The 14,113-nt window shown below is 44.3% G+C and overlaps 1 protein-coding gene and 1 long non-coding RNA gene across 3 annotated transcripts; one reads left to right on the top strand and one right to left on the bottom strand.

The window, feature by feature from the left end:
* Nucleotides 1–1,573: 1,573 nt before the first annotated feature.
* LOC309534568 lies at nucleotides 1,574–9,587 on the top strand. Of its 2 annotated transcripts, none has more exons than XR_014220778.1 (3): nucleotides 1,574–1,860; nucleotides 7,838–8,534; nucleotides 9,380–9,587. It is a non-coding gene; the product is annotated as an uncharacterized lncRNA (long non-coding RNA). The 2 variants fall into 2 exon arrangements; XR_014220779.1 differs by having other exon boundaries at nucleotides 7,838–8,983.
* LOC309534552 (riboflavin-binding protein-like) lies at nucleotides 3,227–13,877 on the bottom strand. The gene is made up of 5 exons (XM_082226799.1): nucleotides 13,695–13,877; nucleotides 12,740–12,839; nucleotides 10,918–11,046; nucleotides 4,916–5,027; nucleotides 3,227–3,627 (listed from the first exon to the last, which is right to left on the bottom strand). Exons 1-5 carry the CDS (start codon nucleotides 13,834–13,836, stop codon nucleotides 3,382–3,384), a joined length of 729 nt encoding a protein of 242 aa, XP_082082925.1. The 5' UTR covers nucleotides 13,837–13,877; the 3' UTR covers nucleotides 3,227–3,381.
* Between the last annotated feature and the right edge of the window lie 236 nt (nucleotides 13,878–14,113).

Here is a 14,113-nt window from a genome sequence, read left to right as displayed (position 1 = left end):
GGAAAAGTCCGGGATGCCTGGGCCGGACAGCTTTTGAAGGCAGGCGGGGGGAGCAAAGACTTTCGCCCCCGCCAGCCTTCAGAAGAGGTCCAGGACCTGTTCCGAAGTGGGGAGGGGGGGCGGGACACCTGGCCCCGCCGCCCCACTTCGGAAAGCTGTTCCGAAGTGGGGCGGGGGGGGCGGGGACACCTGGCCCCACCGCCCCACTTCGGAAAGGTGTTCCGAAGTGGGGAGGTGGGGCGGGGACACCTGGCCCCGCCGCCCCACTTCGGAAAGCTGTTCCGAAGTGGGGAGGGGGGGGCGGGGACACCTGGCCCCGCCGCCCCACTTCGGAAAGCTGTTCCGAAGTGGGGAGGTGGGGCGGGGACACCTGGCCCCGCCGCCCCACTTCGGAAAGCTGTTCCGAAGTGGGGCGGGGGGGGCGGGGACACCTGGCCCCGCCGCCCCACTTCGGAAAGGTGTTCCGAAGAGGGGAGGGGGGGCGGGGACACCTGGCCCCGCCGCCCCACTTCGGAAAGCTGTTCCGAAGTGGGGAGGTGGGGCGGGGACACCTGGCCCCGTCGCCCCACTTTGGAAAGCTGTTCCGAAGTGGGGCGGGGGGGCGGGGACACCTGGCCCCGCCGCCCCACTTCAGAAAGCTGTTCCGAAGTGGGGCGGGGGGGCGGGGACACCTGGCCCCGCCGCCCCACTTCGGAAAGCTGTTCCGAAGTGGGGCGGGGGGGGCGGGGACACCTTCTGAAGGCGGGCAGGGGGCGAAAGTCTTTGTCCCCCCTGCCTGCCTTCCCAGGGGCTTTTAAATCGCCCCGGACAGCGGAGAAGTCCTCCGCTGTCCGGAGCGATTTTAAAATGCCGCCCGCCAGCATTTTAAGATCGCCCCGCACAGCGGAGAAGTCCTCCGCTGTCCCAGGGTTTTTTAAAATGCTGGGGGTGGGAAGAAAAGCCCTTGTCCCCCCCCCCCCCAGCCTTCAGAAGAGGTCCGGGGACAGACACCCATCACACATCCATTGTTGCCTGGGGCTGCAATGGTGCAAAAACGTGGTTACAAAGCATGGATCCACATGGATCCTCAGGATCTTTGCATTGGGTCAGCCAAAATTCCCCATCAGAGCACATAGCATGTCCATGACTACAGCCTGTCCCCCCCCCAAAAAAAACCACGCACCCACTGTTGCCTGGGGCTGCAATGGTGCAAAAATGTGGTTAAAAAGTATGGGTCCACATGGATCCTCAGGATCTTTGCATTGGGTCAGCCAAAATTCACCATCAGAGCACATAGCATGTCCATGGCTACAGCCTGCCCCCCCAAAAAAAAATCATGCACCCACTGTTGCCTGGGGCTGCAATGGTGCAAAAACGTGGTTACAAAGCATGGATCCACAGGGATTCTCAGGATTTTTGCATTGGGTCACCCCAAATTCACCATCAGATCACATGTCTGTGGCCACAGCATGAAGCACAAAAATGATACGTCCACTGTTTCATTCAGAATATTTTTTCCCTTGTTTTCCTCCTCTAAAAACGATGTGCGTGTTATGGTCAGGTGCGTGTTATAGAGCGAAAAATACGGTAATTCTGGAGCAGGAAGGTTTTTAGAAGACACCCAGCAGGTTCTAAAATTGTCCATGGTCAAAGCTAGAGAGACCCGATATCCTTTTTCACAAATATTAATAGAGGTGCATGTAATACTGGGCTTCTCATATTGCCTTTTGGAAGGGTACTGTTACCTAAGGTTTTTGACTTATCTCATGCTTAGTTAAATCTTCAATTGCTCTTCTATTTTCTTGTTTTTATCTAAGGAACTAGAGGGCCATCATTACTTCATCCATTCCACCCCTTGCAGACCTAAGAGCAGCCATTATGGTAATGTTGAATTCCACACTCATTTTTCCTGGTTTTCTCCCTCCCTCCCTTCTGTATCCTTATCCTTATTATTATTATTATTTACAATTATTTTCACTGCTTATGTCCTTCTATTGTGAAAAATGACAATATAACGTTTTTTAAACTATGTTAGTCAGAGGTCATGTTTTGTAATTTGTTAATAGTGCTGGGAATTTAGCTCTTGGGGGGGTCATCATCATCAACACCCAACAAACTGCAGTTCCCAGGGGTCTTTGGGATAAATGTATGGTGTGGGTTTGACTTCAGTTGTTGCTAAGTATCTAATCAATGAAGGCAAGCAGAACTCCAGAGTTCAAATCAAGTGACATATGCCAAAGGTAACAGGCAGGAATTGTTAAAACTGCTGATATCTCCAGCCTGGAGCTTTATCCCACTTCCTTTTGTAGAGCTGCTAGGAGGCTGAGACCAGATTAGTGAAGAGTGCAGTTAGGTCTGGTTGCCATGGAAACCCGCTCAGTACGGATACAGCTAAACAGAGCTGGAAGTGGATTCTGAAAGAACCTAATAAAACAATTCTGCAATTCATTAGGATTTGCAGGTGCACTGCTTCCTTGCTCACTTGTGTATTCATTAACTGGCTTTGTAATTCTATTATGCACTGTGTAAGTAAATGAGTGAAGGGATTAAGCCAGCAGCTGATTTATGTTGCCTTTCAGCATGATGTAACCTTGTATCCCGATGTTGTTGGACTTAAGCTTCCATATCCCCAGCCAGCTTAACCAATGGTCAGGGATGATGGGAGTTAGAAGTCCAACAACATCTGTGGACCCTAGGCTGAAGAACACTGATTAAGTGGCCTACTCTCCCAAATGGAGAGAGCAGGACGAACTGAAATAATCACACTAGAGTCAGCACCCAACTAGCTACAGCAGTGGCTTCAGCAACTATCTACAACAGTCAACATGGTGCCCTCCAAATGTTGTTGGACCACAATTTTTATCACCCCAGGCAGCTTGGGCAATAGTCAGTAATGATGGGAGTTGTAGTCCAGCAACATCTAGACAATTCAAAGTGTTATTACAAATGAAGCCCTAAATGACTCAGGCCCAGGATGCCTATGGACTGCCACCCTCCCATGCCATTTTGCCCGCACTCTGAGATCTGGTGAAAAGGCCCCTTTGTGGATCCTGACATTGACTGATGATGTACAACAGGGTCTTTTCTGTGCCAGCCCCCTGTGATGGAACTCTCTCCTGTGGAGGTTTGTTTGACTCCCTCTCCTTTTAGCTTCTGCCACCAAGTGAAGGCCATTTTCTTGAGGTAGGCTTTCGGTTAGCCATGGCATTTTTAATGGTGGTTGATGCTTTCATTATCTGCCACACTGTTTACTTTTCAGGCTTTTAATTTTTTTAAGCTATTTTAATTATTCAGTCACTTTATTGTATTTTTGTGTGTGTGGCTGATGGCCACTCTGAGTATCGTTTTAATAGTGGAAAGGTGCAACATACATCACTTTAAAACCTAAAGAAACCCTGGCACTTAGAATGTCTCCACACCTTCGTCTTTCGGCTCCTTCAGCTTCTTTATTTTGTCCAACTTGAGGCGACAGAACTGCTCTTCATCACTTCTGCTGCTACTGCTACTATTACCGGTGGCCCTCTCCTCCAAGAGCTTGACGACCTTACTATCCATCTCATCCATTTGCAGGCACAGGCAGGGGGAGTCACTTACCTTCAGTGAATCTCCCCACATGCTCTCGCACATGTCTGTCCCATTGCCATACATCTAGGAGTCAGAGAAACAAAACTGTCTAAATTTACAACATCCAATGCAATAGACACAAAATGAAATGGCTCTTGATGACACACAAGCTTTGCAAAATTGGGCCACATGTTCCTCCTGCTCTAGATCTTTCTACTACGGCATGCTTGGAAAAGCTTGGTCCAAGATTAACAACAGCCCATGTAGGGCACATAGCACTCGCCCTCCACTGCTCCTTTCTGCCATTTGTACAAATGGGGGGGGGGCAGCTGATTGCTTTACTGTATGAACTAAAAGCAATGGAAATAAAAAGACAAATCCTCTTCCCTCAGTGCGCTGTCCAGCTCTATTCCTTTCGGATCTTAGTCACTTTTATTTTCAGCTATGAGCCAACTCAAATAGAAATCTCAATTTTCTTTGCTTCCACAAGAACATAGGAAGCTGGCTTATACAGTGTTTCCATCTTGCCCATTTTTTAAACCTGCTCTGACTGGCAATTGCTCTCTAGGCCAGGGGTCAACAAACTTTTTTAGCAGGGGGCCGGTCCACTATCCCTCAGACCTTGTCGGGGGCCGGACTATATTTTGAAAAAAAATATGAACGAATTCCTATGCCCCACAAATAACCCAGAGATGCGTTTTAAATAAAAACACACATTCTACTCATGTAAAAACAACAGGCAGGCCCCACAAATAACCCAGAGATGCATTTTAAATAAAAAGACACATTCTACTCATGTAAAAACGCGCTGATTCCGATTTTGAAGGCGATTAGGCTGGATTTGGCCCCCGGGCATTAGTTTGCCTACCCATGCTCTAGGCTCTCAGAGGTTTTTCCTATCACTAGTTAGCCTGATCCTTTTAACCAGGAACTGAAGTATGGACATTTTTGCATGCGAAGCATGGTCGCATCCACACCATACATTTAAAGCACACTTTAAATAAAGAATCGTGGGAACTGTAGTTTACCCCTCACATAATTTTGATTCTCACCACACTTAAACTACAATTCCCAAGATTCTTTGGGGGAAGCCATGTTCTTTAAGTGTATGGTGTGGATGTCACCCAAGTCATCTCCAGCTGAGATACACGGCCCCTTTCCGTCTTGCCAAATGTTAATCTTTACTACTCTACTACTGTGTACAAGTTCTACTAAAGGACATTGGAATACCGGTGGGGTTTGAGTAGGTGAGTTTTTTCTTGTTGAAGGAACATCTACTAGACTAGATCCCTGGTGTTAAATGCAGAGCTATATGTAGCCTTCTGGCTTCTTCACATAGGTGCACTGTTTGTGGATCATTATGATACACTACCTCGTGGTAGGGGATGCACGCGTTCTTACAGTGGTTTTCTCCTTTTTCATCAATTGCCCAGTCTGTCAGCCAGTTGCTAACACAAGTGAAGTCATTTTTACAAGCTTCATACCTGCAAGGTAAAGAAAGCATAGATGACTGATTTATGTGCCATCTCTCATAAATCAACACAGAGGAAGGTGTGTAGGCTGGGCTGATAGCATTTGCTTCCATTCCATTAGCTCAAAGCTGTTGCATCACACTGTTGACTCATGCTAAGCTTGTGGTTTACTAAGACCCCTAGATTGTTTTCACATGTACCACTGGAAAGCCAGGTGTCCCCCATCTTATATCTGTGCATCTGGTTCTTCCTGCCTAAGTGTAAAACCTTGTATAGTCACTTGTGAGAGCCAGTGTGGTGTAGTGGTTAAGAGCAGTAGTCTTATAATCTGGGGAACCGGGTTTGTGTCTCCGCTCCTCCACATGCAGCTGCTGGGTGACCTTGGGCCAGTCACACTTTTCTGAAGTCTCTCAGCCCCACTCACCTCACAGAGTGTTTGTTGTGGGGGAAGAAGGGAAAGGAGAATGTTAGCCGCTTTGAGGCTCCTTAAAGGGAGTGAAAGGCGGGATATCAAATCCAAACTCCTCCTCTTCTTCTTCTTTTTGTATGGTGAACGTGAATGTGGGAAATTTGTAACTGTGAAAATTATTAACAAAATATAGAACATTGTATTTATTCCTATTGAAATTCATTTTGTTAGTTTGGGCCCAGTTCTCCAATCTGTTAAGGTCAGTAACAGGATCCTACACACCTCACACACACAATCCCTCTCCTTTCCACCTCAGTAAATGCCAGCTGATCTAACAGTAGAAGTGAATGAGCCTGTATTCCTCACAGCGTTGTGGCATCCCACTTTAGTGCAACCTTATCCCCTTAAAAAAAGATTATAAAGTTGATAGTGGAGTCTCCTTTCATGGAGGTTTTAAAGCAGAGGTTTAGCTGAGATTCCTGCATTGCAGGGGGTTGGACTAGATGACCCTTGGGTCCCTTCTAACTCTAAGATTCTATGATTCTATGTGACTGTTGTGCTAAAAGTTCAGTTGTTTCCACTAAAACGGCATCAATAGGAAGTATGTGAAAGTAGTGACATCACCAAGAAGCAAATTTAAGTCTGTGCATTGCCAGAGTAGCCGAGCACTGCAGTACTATAAATGTTGGATTAAAAAACACCTAGAACATTTGTGATCTGAAAAGGAACGTTTGGGTGGTAGGGAAGCTATGGGCCACGCAAAACTCATAACAGATGCTGTGTGATCCTTAGTGTTTTGATGGTGTGAACTGCCCTGAATGCAAGATCACATATGACCATCCTGATACCCACAAGAGCACAAATCACCTTGAATACAGACTAAAATTCCTGTCTGCGGGGGCCCTCAGTAACAGGAGACCAGTTCCTTTGACCTTGTTTTCAGCTAGAAAATGCTTAAAGAATAACATGTTTGCATAAACTGGACTTTGAAGCATGATTTCTTGTTTGGCAAGAGATTGTATCTAAATTTTAACAGAATTAAGCACAGTTCTTTCTTATGTACTCAGCATATTACAGTGGTACCTCGGGTTAAGAACTTAATTCGTTCTGGAGGTCCGTTCTTAACCTGAAACTGTTCTTAACCTGATGTACCACTTTAGCTAATGGGACCTCCCGCTGCTGCTGCGCCGCGATTTCTGTTCTCATCCTGAAGCAAAGTTCTTAACCCGAGGTACTATTTCTGGGTTAGCGGAGTCTGTACCCTGAAGAGTCTTTAACCTGAGGTACCACTGGGACGCGGGTGGCGCTGTGGGCTAAAGCCTCAGCGCCTAGGGCTTGCCGATCGAAAGGTCGGCGGTTCGAATCCCCGCGGCGGGGTGCGCTCCCACTGCTCGGTCCCAGCGCCTGCCCACCTAGCAGTTCGAAAGCACCCCCGGGGGCAAGTAGATAAATAGGTACCGCTTACCAGCGGGAAGGTAAACGGCGTTCCGTGTGCGGCTCTGGCTCGCCAGATGCAGCTTTGTCACGCTGGCCACGTGACCCGGAAGTGTCTTCGGACAGCGCTGGCCCCCGGCCAATAGATGTGAGATGGGCGCACAAACCCCAGAGTCTGCCAAGACTGGCCCGTTCGGGCAGGGGTACCTTTACCTTTACCTTACCACTGTATTAGTTTACAAATACCAGGTCAATAAGTTCGTATTTGGCTTTAGTCACACCATTTATATGAATGCAATCTGTGCTTAAAAATAAAGGCGTGACATGAACACACTTTTAAAATTCTGTGTCTTTTATAGCATTTTTTTTTCAAAAGCTGACACTGTATGATGGTTATGTTGCCATGGAAATTAATGAAAAAATATGTTTGAGTCATAATAACACTAGCAACATTGGCTCCCCTCCTCCTTTCATCTTTTGCCAGCCTTTTTAGTCTGTATCTTGTAGAAGTTTGCCTTCGCAAAACTCAAGCAACCCCCCCCCCAACTTCTGACTGGGATCAAAGAGTCCATTTTGTATAATCACATTAATATTATAAATAAGAAGCATGCCTTAGTTTAAATATGGTTAGCGGAAAGATTAGTTCCTGTCAGTAAGGTAATAGTTTTAAAATGAATATTGTTTAAAGAGGTTAATTACAAATTAATCTTAAAGAACTACAAATTAAAAGGGGACGACGACATAAAACCACCTTAGATCATGGTTTGCTAGAAGAATTTATTGTTTAAAATGCTATAAAGGCATCTCTTCAGTTTATTATTTCTGTCTGGTCATGAAAATATATAAATATAATAGAAACTCCAAGAACTGCAGGCTCCTATGAGCATCTCAGTTGACTCTTCTGGGCAATTTTTTGCAGATGTAGTAAGATCTTGAAATTAAGATTAGCTCCTAAAGGTAACGTTTTCATTTCTTACAGGTGTAAAAAACTGCCTATAAGCAGTGCCTGCGATAATGTGCTAATGCCAGGGTGAACGTTCATCTTCTCAAAGCAGGTTTGCTATTTAGATGTGACTTGTGTGACGACTTTGAAATTTACACTGCAGCTTTAAAGCAGACATGGGGAAGCTGTGGGCCTCCAGAAGTTGTTGAACTCCAGCTCCCATCAGCCTAGCCAGGAAGGGCAGACGTGGTTTGACTCCAGCTTCCCCACCTTTTCTCTAAAGCCACTGAGAAAGCAACAAAATAAGTTGCCACACTTATTTCTTCTTTGGCCTCTCTGTCTGTGTCTCCACTGCTTGCTGCATGGCCTGCTCATGGGAGTTGGCGGTGGGCAGAGTAGGTGAAAGGACTAACAAAGGAAAGGACAAAAGAAGTCTCTATTGCTTCTCCGTGTTGCAGCCTGGCAATATTGTTTGCGACATGTGTGTCATTGCTGAATTTTGTATTGCCTAAAGTTCTGCTTTTCAAGGCTATGTACTGTCAACACAAGTAGAGATGATATAACTCCTGTTTTGATTAATATTCTAGCTCAGGTTTTTTAAAGGACATTTCAACAATTACAAAGGGAGAGAAGGTTAAAGGAAAGGAGAAGGCAGCATGTCCCTGATCCTTTTCTCAAGTGGGAACAGCATCAGAGACTAATCGCCTGCTCCCTTCCACAGCCCTCACCATAGGTAATATAATGACTTGTCTTTCATTTCCAGCTCAGAGCGACAGGATAGTGAATTAGCAGCACACTTTCTCTTTCCCCAGTGCTTCTTTGAAGGCTTGGGCAGGGCAGGATATGAACACAGCTGTCTCTTCCTTCTGCAGCTCCTTCCCCTTTTCAAGAGCTCTCAAGAGCATTGGCTTTCCAGGATGGTTATTTTGCAGCTGTGATCGTCAGATCCAACAGGGAACTACTTTAATTACTGTACAGGAGGGGGATATGTCACAAGCACAGCTTCTCCTTTCATTCTAGCACTATGACAGGAAAAGCTCTGTTTAATCTCTGCCTGGTCAAACTATTGAAAAGTCTGGAGGCCCACCTTGTACTGGATCTGACAAACTTACTTCCATGCTGCCAACAAATGATAAAATAGTCACTAGATTGCAGCCCACTAAAATGCATTCACACTCAGAAGTTAGTCCCATTTATTTCAGTTGGATTTACTTCCAAATAAGAGTGTAGAAAAGTAGAGACTTTATCAGTTACAGTGGTGCCTCGCAAGACGAAAATAATCCGTTCCGCGAGTCTCTTCGTCTAGCGGTTTTTTCGTCTTGCGAAGCAACCCTATTAGCGGCTTAGCGGATTAGTGCTATTAGCGGTTTAGCGGCTATTAAAGGCTTAGCGGCTTAGCGGAAACAAATTGGAACACTCACAAGACGTTTTCGTCTTGCGAAGCAAGCCCATAGGGAAATTCGTCTTGCGAAGCAGCTCAAAAACGGAAAACCCTTTCGTCTAGCGGGTTTTCCGTCTTGCGAGGCATTCGTCTTGCGGGGCACCACTGTACTTGGTTTGCCTTTTATTTTTTTTAAGTGCTTTATGATGACCCAGCTTTAAAGTATACTGAGGGCTGGAGAAAAGGATATCTGGAGAAAAACCATATGGTGTACAGTGTCAAAGAAATGAAATAACAACACAAAAGCAATGTACTTTCCCAAAGTATGATTCACCAGAGAGATCTGTTTTCATTTAAAACAAATCCTTATGTCAGTGCTGAGAATTATTAAATGTGTCAAGTTCACCATTTCCTCTGTAATTGTCCAAGGACTCTTTGGCAGGTGGGTTGGAAAGGGAAGCTACCCCTAAGGGCTCTCCAAAGTCCACATATATACTGAAAAATGAGCTTTTGGTGCAGGAAATTCCAAGCCATTAGAAAGAAAGAGGAAAGCTTGAAGTAAGATTCCTTATGTCCCTTAAAGTCAAGTTCTTGTTTCTTCTGAACACTGTGAAAATTACCCTTTACAACAAAGGTACAGAGGATTTTGAAATAAGGATCTCTGTAGGATGTGGGGAATGGGGATATCCTTAGCAGCCATGCAGTATGTTAAACAGATTCTACTGTCTATATAACAAAAGAGTTCTGCAGATTCCGCCTTGGGTATACAGGAGAAGTAGAAACATTGTTCAAAGCTTTCCCAGCATATAGCTTGAAGCAGACTCATTTGTGGGTCAATAACTTGAGCACCCTAGGTCAAATCCAGCAGTTTGAAGACTGCTACTTGGTCCCCCAGTTGTCAACCTAGAGTTTAAAGTGTTGTGGATAAGTGGTATCTGGGGTGCCAGAGCAGTGTTAGAAGTGCTGCTCACTATTCCTCACTCTCTTTTCAAAGTGTTCCTCAGTGAATTAGATGGTGGCCAGAGATAGGTGCAATATATTGTCCATAGTGTGAGGAACTACTAATATTTTAGCATTTGGGAACAAGTCTGCTCAAATGAACACCACCCCCAGAGAGCAGACATCAATCCAGAAAGCTGCATCTAAGGTCTTGAACATTCCCCGTGGGATCTGTAACTCTGTTATTTGAACAGAAGTCTATCAGCAACCTCTGCTTCTTGTCAAGAAACAGAAGTTCAAATCTCCACTGTACATGTGGAGCTTGTTGTGTGGTTCTCTAGATTATTGCAAGATGTTCAGGAATTTTGTCATCAGTTATACAGAGCTGAAGTGTTGTAGAATAAAGTTGTCCATCAGTAGAACTGGCATGTGTGTTGTATTGTTTGCCTTTATCTTAAAATAAGGGGCATGTTGTAAAACAGGCACAGGGATGTAATGGGGTGGTGGGAATGTCAGGGTTGTGTTCAAAATAGCGCTAAGGCGAATGTTCTGTCAGTGCAAGGTTTTGTGCATACCCGATTCAAGGTGTTAGTACTAGCATACAAAGCCCTAAATATCTTGGGACCCAAGAATCAAGAGTGCCTGCTTCAATATCAACCACACTGAGGTGTGTCTGTCACCCTAATTGTTAACTGTCAAGAGGAATTTTATAACTTCCCTGTTTACCTGGGCATTTTATGGCTGAAAGATACTGTTTTATTAAAATGAGAAGCATAACCCCCAACTTCCAACTTACCAGTCATCACAGAAGTTTTGGCACATGGGAACAGACACAATAGCAGCTGCGTAGTGGGGATGTGCCCAATGTGCAATATATGGTGAACACCTGTAAAAGCATTCTATCTTCTTCAAATAGCTCTGACATCTGTTGCATGAGAAAAAAACCATTGTTATTACATGAAAAACAACTAGCATTGCATATGCGGCTGCCTCTGTGCTCTGAGAGATCAGCCTGCATTTTTCTTTATTGGAATGCAACACTTTAGGCTAGGCTAGGGTACCAAGGCAAAATTATTTATTATTTTTATTATTCATTTCATTTCTATACCACTTTATAGTTTAAAGAAAAAATCTCAAAGTGGTTTACAATAAAATTAGAGTTCTGCCGTTCAGTCCCTTGCACTCACATATTTCAAGACCTGCATGTATTTATGGTATACAATACACAGGAGAATAATGTGCCATTACTTTATCCTAACACCTTTGTAATAGAACTTATTTGGTTATGGAACACATACTATCCACAGGCATCTGTTCCACTTCTATGGCGATTCTGCCATTGTACCTTATCAGGCAAGTGTTATTTGCAACAGTCTTGCACTGTTCAGTGTTCCTACTTAGGGTTTCAACCAGCCAGCTTTGTCCTTTCCCAGGATACTCTATTCCATTTCACCTTCCCCCCTCAGTTTTCCAACCTCCATCCCAAACAATAGTTGGTCAACATTCCTAAGAGCTATTGAACTTTTGCAAACTTCAGGGATCCCCAAGCCTCTAAATATTTCCATCTAGTGCATGGATAGTAACATTTTGTCTACACAAGGGTCCACATTTGAAGAATAGGTTTTACTCAAAATACCGTATTTTTCGCCCTATAGGACGCACTTTTTCCCCTCCAAAAATGAAGGGGAAGTGTGTGTGCGTCGTATGGGGCGAATGCAGGCCTTCGCTGAAGCCTGGAGAGCGAGAGGGGTCGGTGCGCACCAACCCCTCTCACTGTCCAGGCTTCAGGAAGCTCTCCGCAAGCAGTGGGAGAGCTGCACGACTTCGCTCAGCGCCCCCCAGGCTTCGGGCAGCTCTCGGCAAGCAGTGGGAGAGCTGCGCGAAGTCGCGCAGCTCTCCCACCGCTTTGCGGAGAGCTGCCTGTTCTGGGGGCTGGGGTCAGGGGAAGCTCGGGTTTCCCCCGCCCCCACCCCGTGCCTTTATTTCCCCCCTTATTTCCCCCCTTATTTCCCCCCAAAAAACTAGGTGCGTCCTATGGGCCGGTGCGCCCTATGGGACGAAAAATACGGTAGGCTCACTTAATTAATGACCTAACTTAGTCATACTTATTAGTTTTAATAGATTTGTTCTGATTAAAATTTAGTTGAATGCCACTCTGAGTTTGATAGGATGATGGGGGTAGTTGTGAACAGTGTACTCTACAAAAATAAATAGGTTTTATGCAAAAATGCTTTTTATTCTGCAGTGAGCCTCTACTTCTTCCCCTGTGTATACCTGCTCTGCACTGATAATAATACAATATATTAAAGTCAATGAAATGTAAGTGCTCAGTCTAAAAAGAGGGGATGCTTCTGGCATATAGAAGTAGGGTTTCCAACTTTTTTCCTGCAATGGCTCCTGTTTTCAACAGTTCAACTGCACTTTCATGAAACGCATAACTGAACCCAATGCATTTCTGTATGCAATGCTACTGTTAAAGGTACACAAGCCATACCCCAAAAAAGGGTCGCAGCCTTATACTGTGCTTTTCACAAAGTTATGCTTCATTCAAGAACCCTTGAATGAAGGGGAAAAAATTGAATGCACTTGGAGAAAAAGAACAAGGGTAAGTCACTTACAATTTACTGTTATTGCCACATCGGTTCCAATAGGTGGTATTTACTTTAATCACTGGTGAATCAGCTAGTTCCTTTGTAATGTCTTCAGAGCAACAAGAGGCTGTGGGGAATTAAAAACAAACATATCTCATTCTGAAGATTTACTTTGTAACATAATCACAACTTTGAAGACATAGAATTTTGTTAAGTCCCCACAGTGGACCCTTAGTTAAAAATGGGAAGTGAGTTCCATCATTATTTTTCATGTGCTTTTGTAAAATGAAAAACATGCTACTAAAAACATGTTTTAAAACCAAAAGAATACTGGGAAGTTAAAATTTACAAAGGAAATATCTTAATTAAATACTTCAAACTCAAATTTGATATTGGAAATGATAATTTAACATTATACAGATTTAAAATTATACAGTAATGCAGATTTCTTTTCATACAAAAGAATGTGAGCTTCATTCCTTCAGTGCACTTATCATCTCTATACTGTATTAAAAAAAAAGACTTGGGGGGACCCTTTGGAAATCATGATCATAAGCTGAAATTGTTGATACTGACAAATTCACAAGCAGCATGTCTAAAGACAGTTCTTACCCCACTCCACCCAGTGCATGCCCCATTTAGAAGCAAAACCCTGATGCATAAAGCTCAGGCATAAACAGGATATCACACATTGTTAATTACAACAACCCAACATCATGGAGCAAGTGATAATAAGATTTCACATATGGGCCAAAACACACACATTCACTAAGATCCAATGGATGCAAATAACCAATTGGGCAGCTGACTTTTCTTGTGCCATTGGATATTTTGGTTATATTTTGATATATCAATATAAAAACTCAACTTCAATAAATTCTTCAGGGTATCAAATTAATATGGGTGGCATCAGAGCTGGTTAGTTAATGTAAAGGCTAACTTAAATAGTTTGCAAATATTTCACAGGTTTCACAGGACTTACATTTGGAATATAGGGTGCATTCGTGCAAGTTATTCTCCTGGCTGGGTCTGTGCTTGTGAGCTGCTCCTTGCAGACATTGCCTCTTTCCGCTGATTGACACTGCCGAGATAGCGAAGAACAGGAGCACTGAAAACCTTAGCATATTCTCGTTGCCGTTGTCCTGTATGGAAATAGTACATTATGGTCAAAGAATTTGGGGGCGGTGGGGAGCAAGCTCCATTAAATTTTCAGAAATAAATGTAGGGCATAACAAACCTCTTTTGCTTCTTTCGTCTCTGAGATAGGCTGGAACACAAAATGCTGCTGCTCTTTCTTTCCTCTCTCTCTATATGCATTGCCCGTCAGCAGTAACCCATAGTTTGTTTGCCAAGAAAAGTTCCCTGACCCTTTGCAAAGCTAACAGACTTATCTCAGGGTCA

This window comes from Podarcis vaucheri (genome assembly GCF_965113315.1).
Source record: "Podarcis vaucheri genome assembly, chromosome: 6".
In the NCBI taxonomy this organism is placed as follows: Eukaryota; Metazoa; Chordata; class Lepidosauria; order Squamata; family Lacertidae; genus Podarcis; species Podarcis vaucheri.
This window is presented reverse-complemented; position numbering and strand designations above follow the sequence as displayed.

Coding starts and splice junctions, on each gene's coding strand:
- LOC309534552 (XM_082226799.1), bottom strand. CDS start 13,836: ATGCTAAGGTTTTCAGTGCTCCTGTTCTTCGCTATCTCGGCAGTGTCA. Junction 5,028..10,917: donor CAAAACTTCTGTGATGACTG/GTAAGTTGGAAG, acceptor TTTACCTTGCAG/GTATGAAGCTTGTAAAAATG. Junction 3,628..4,915: donor CGTGCATCCCCTACCACGAG/GTAGTGTATCAT, acceptor TCTGACTCCTAG/ATGTATGGCAATGGGACAGA.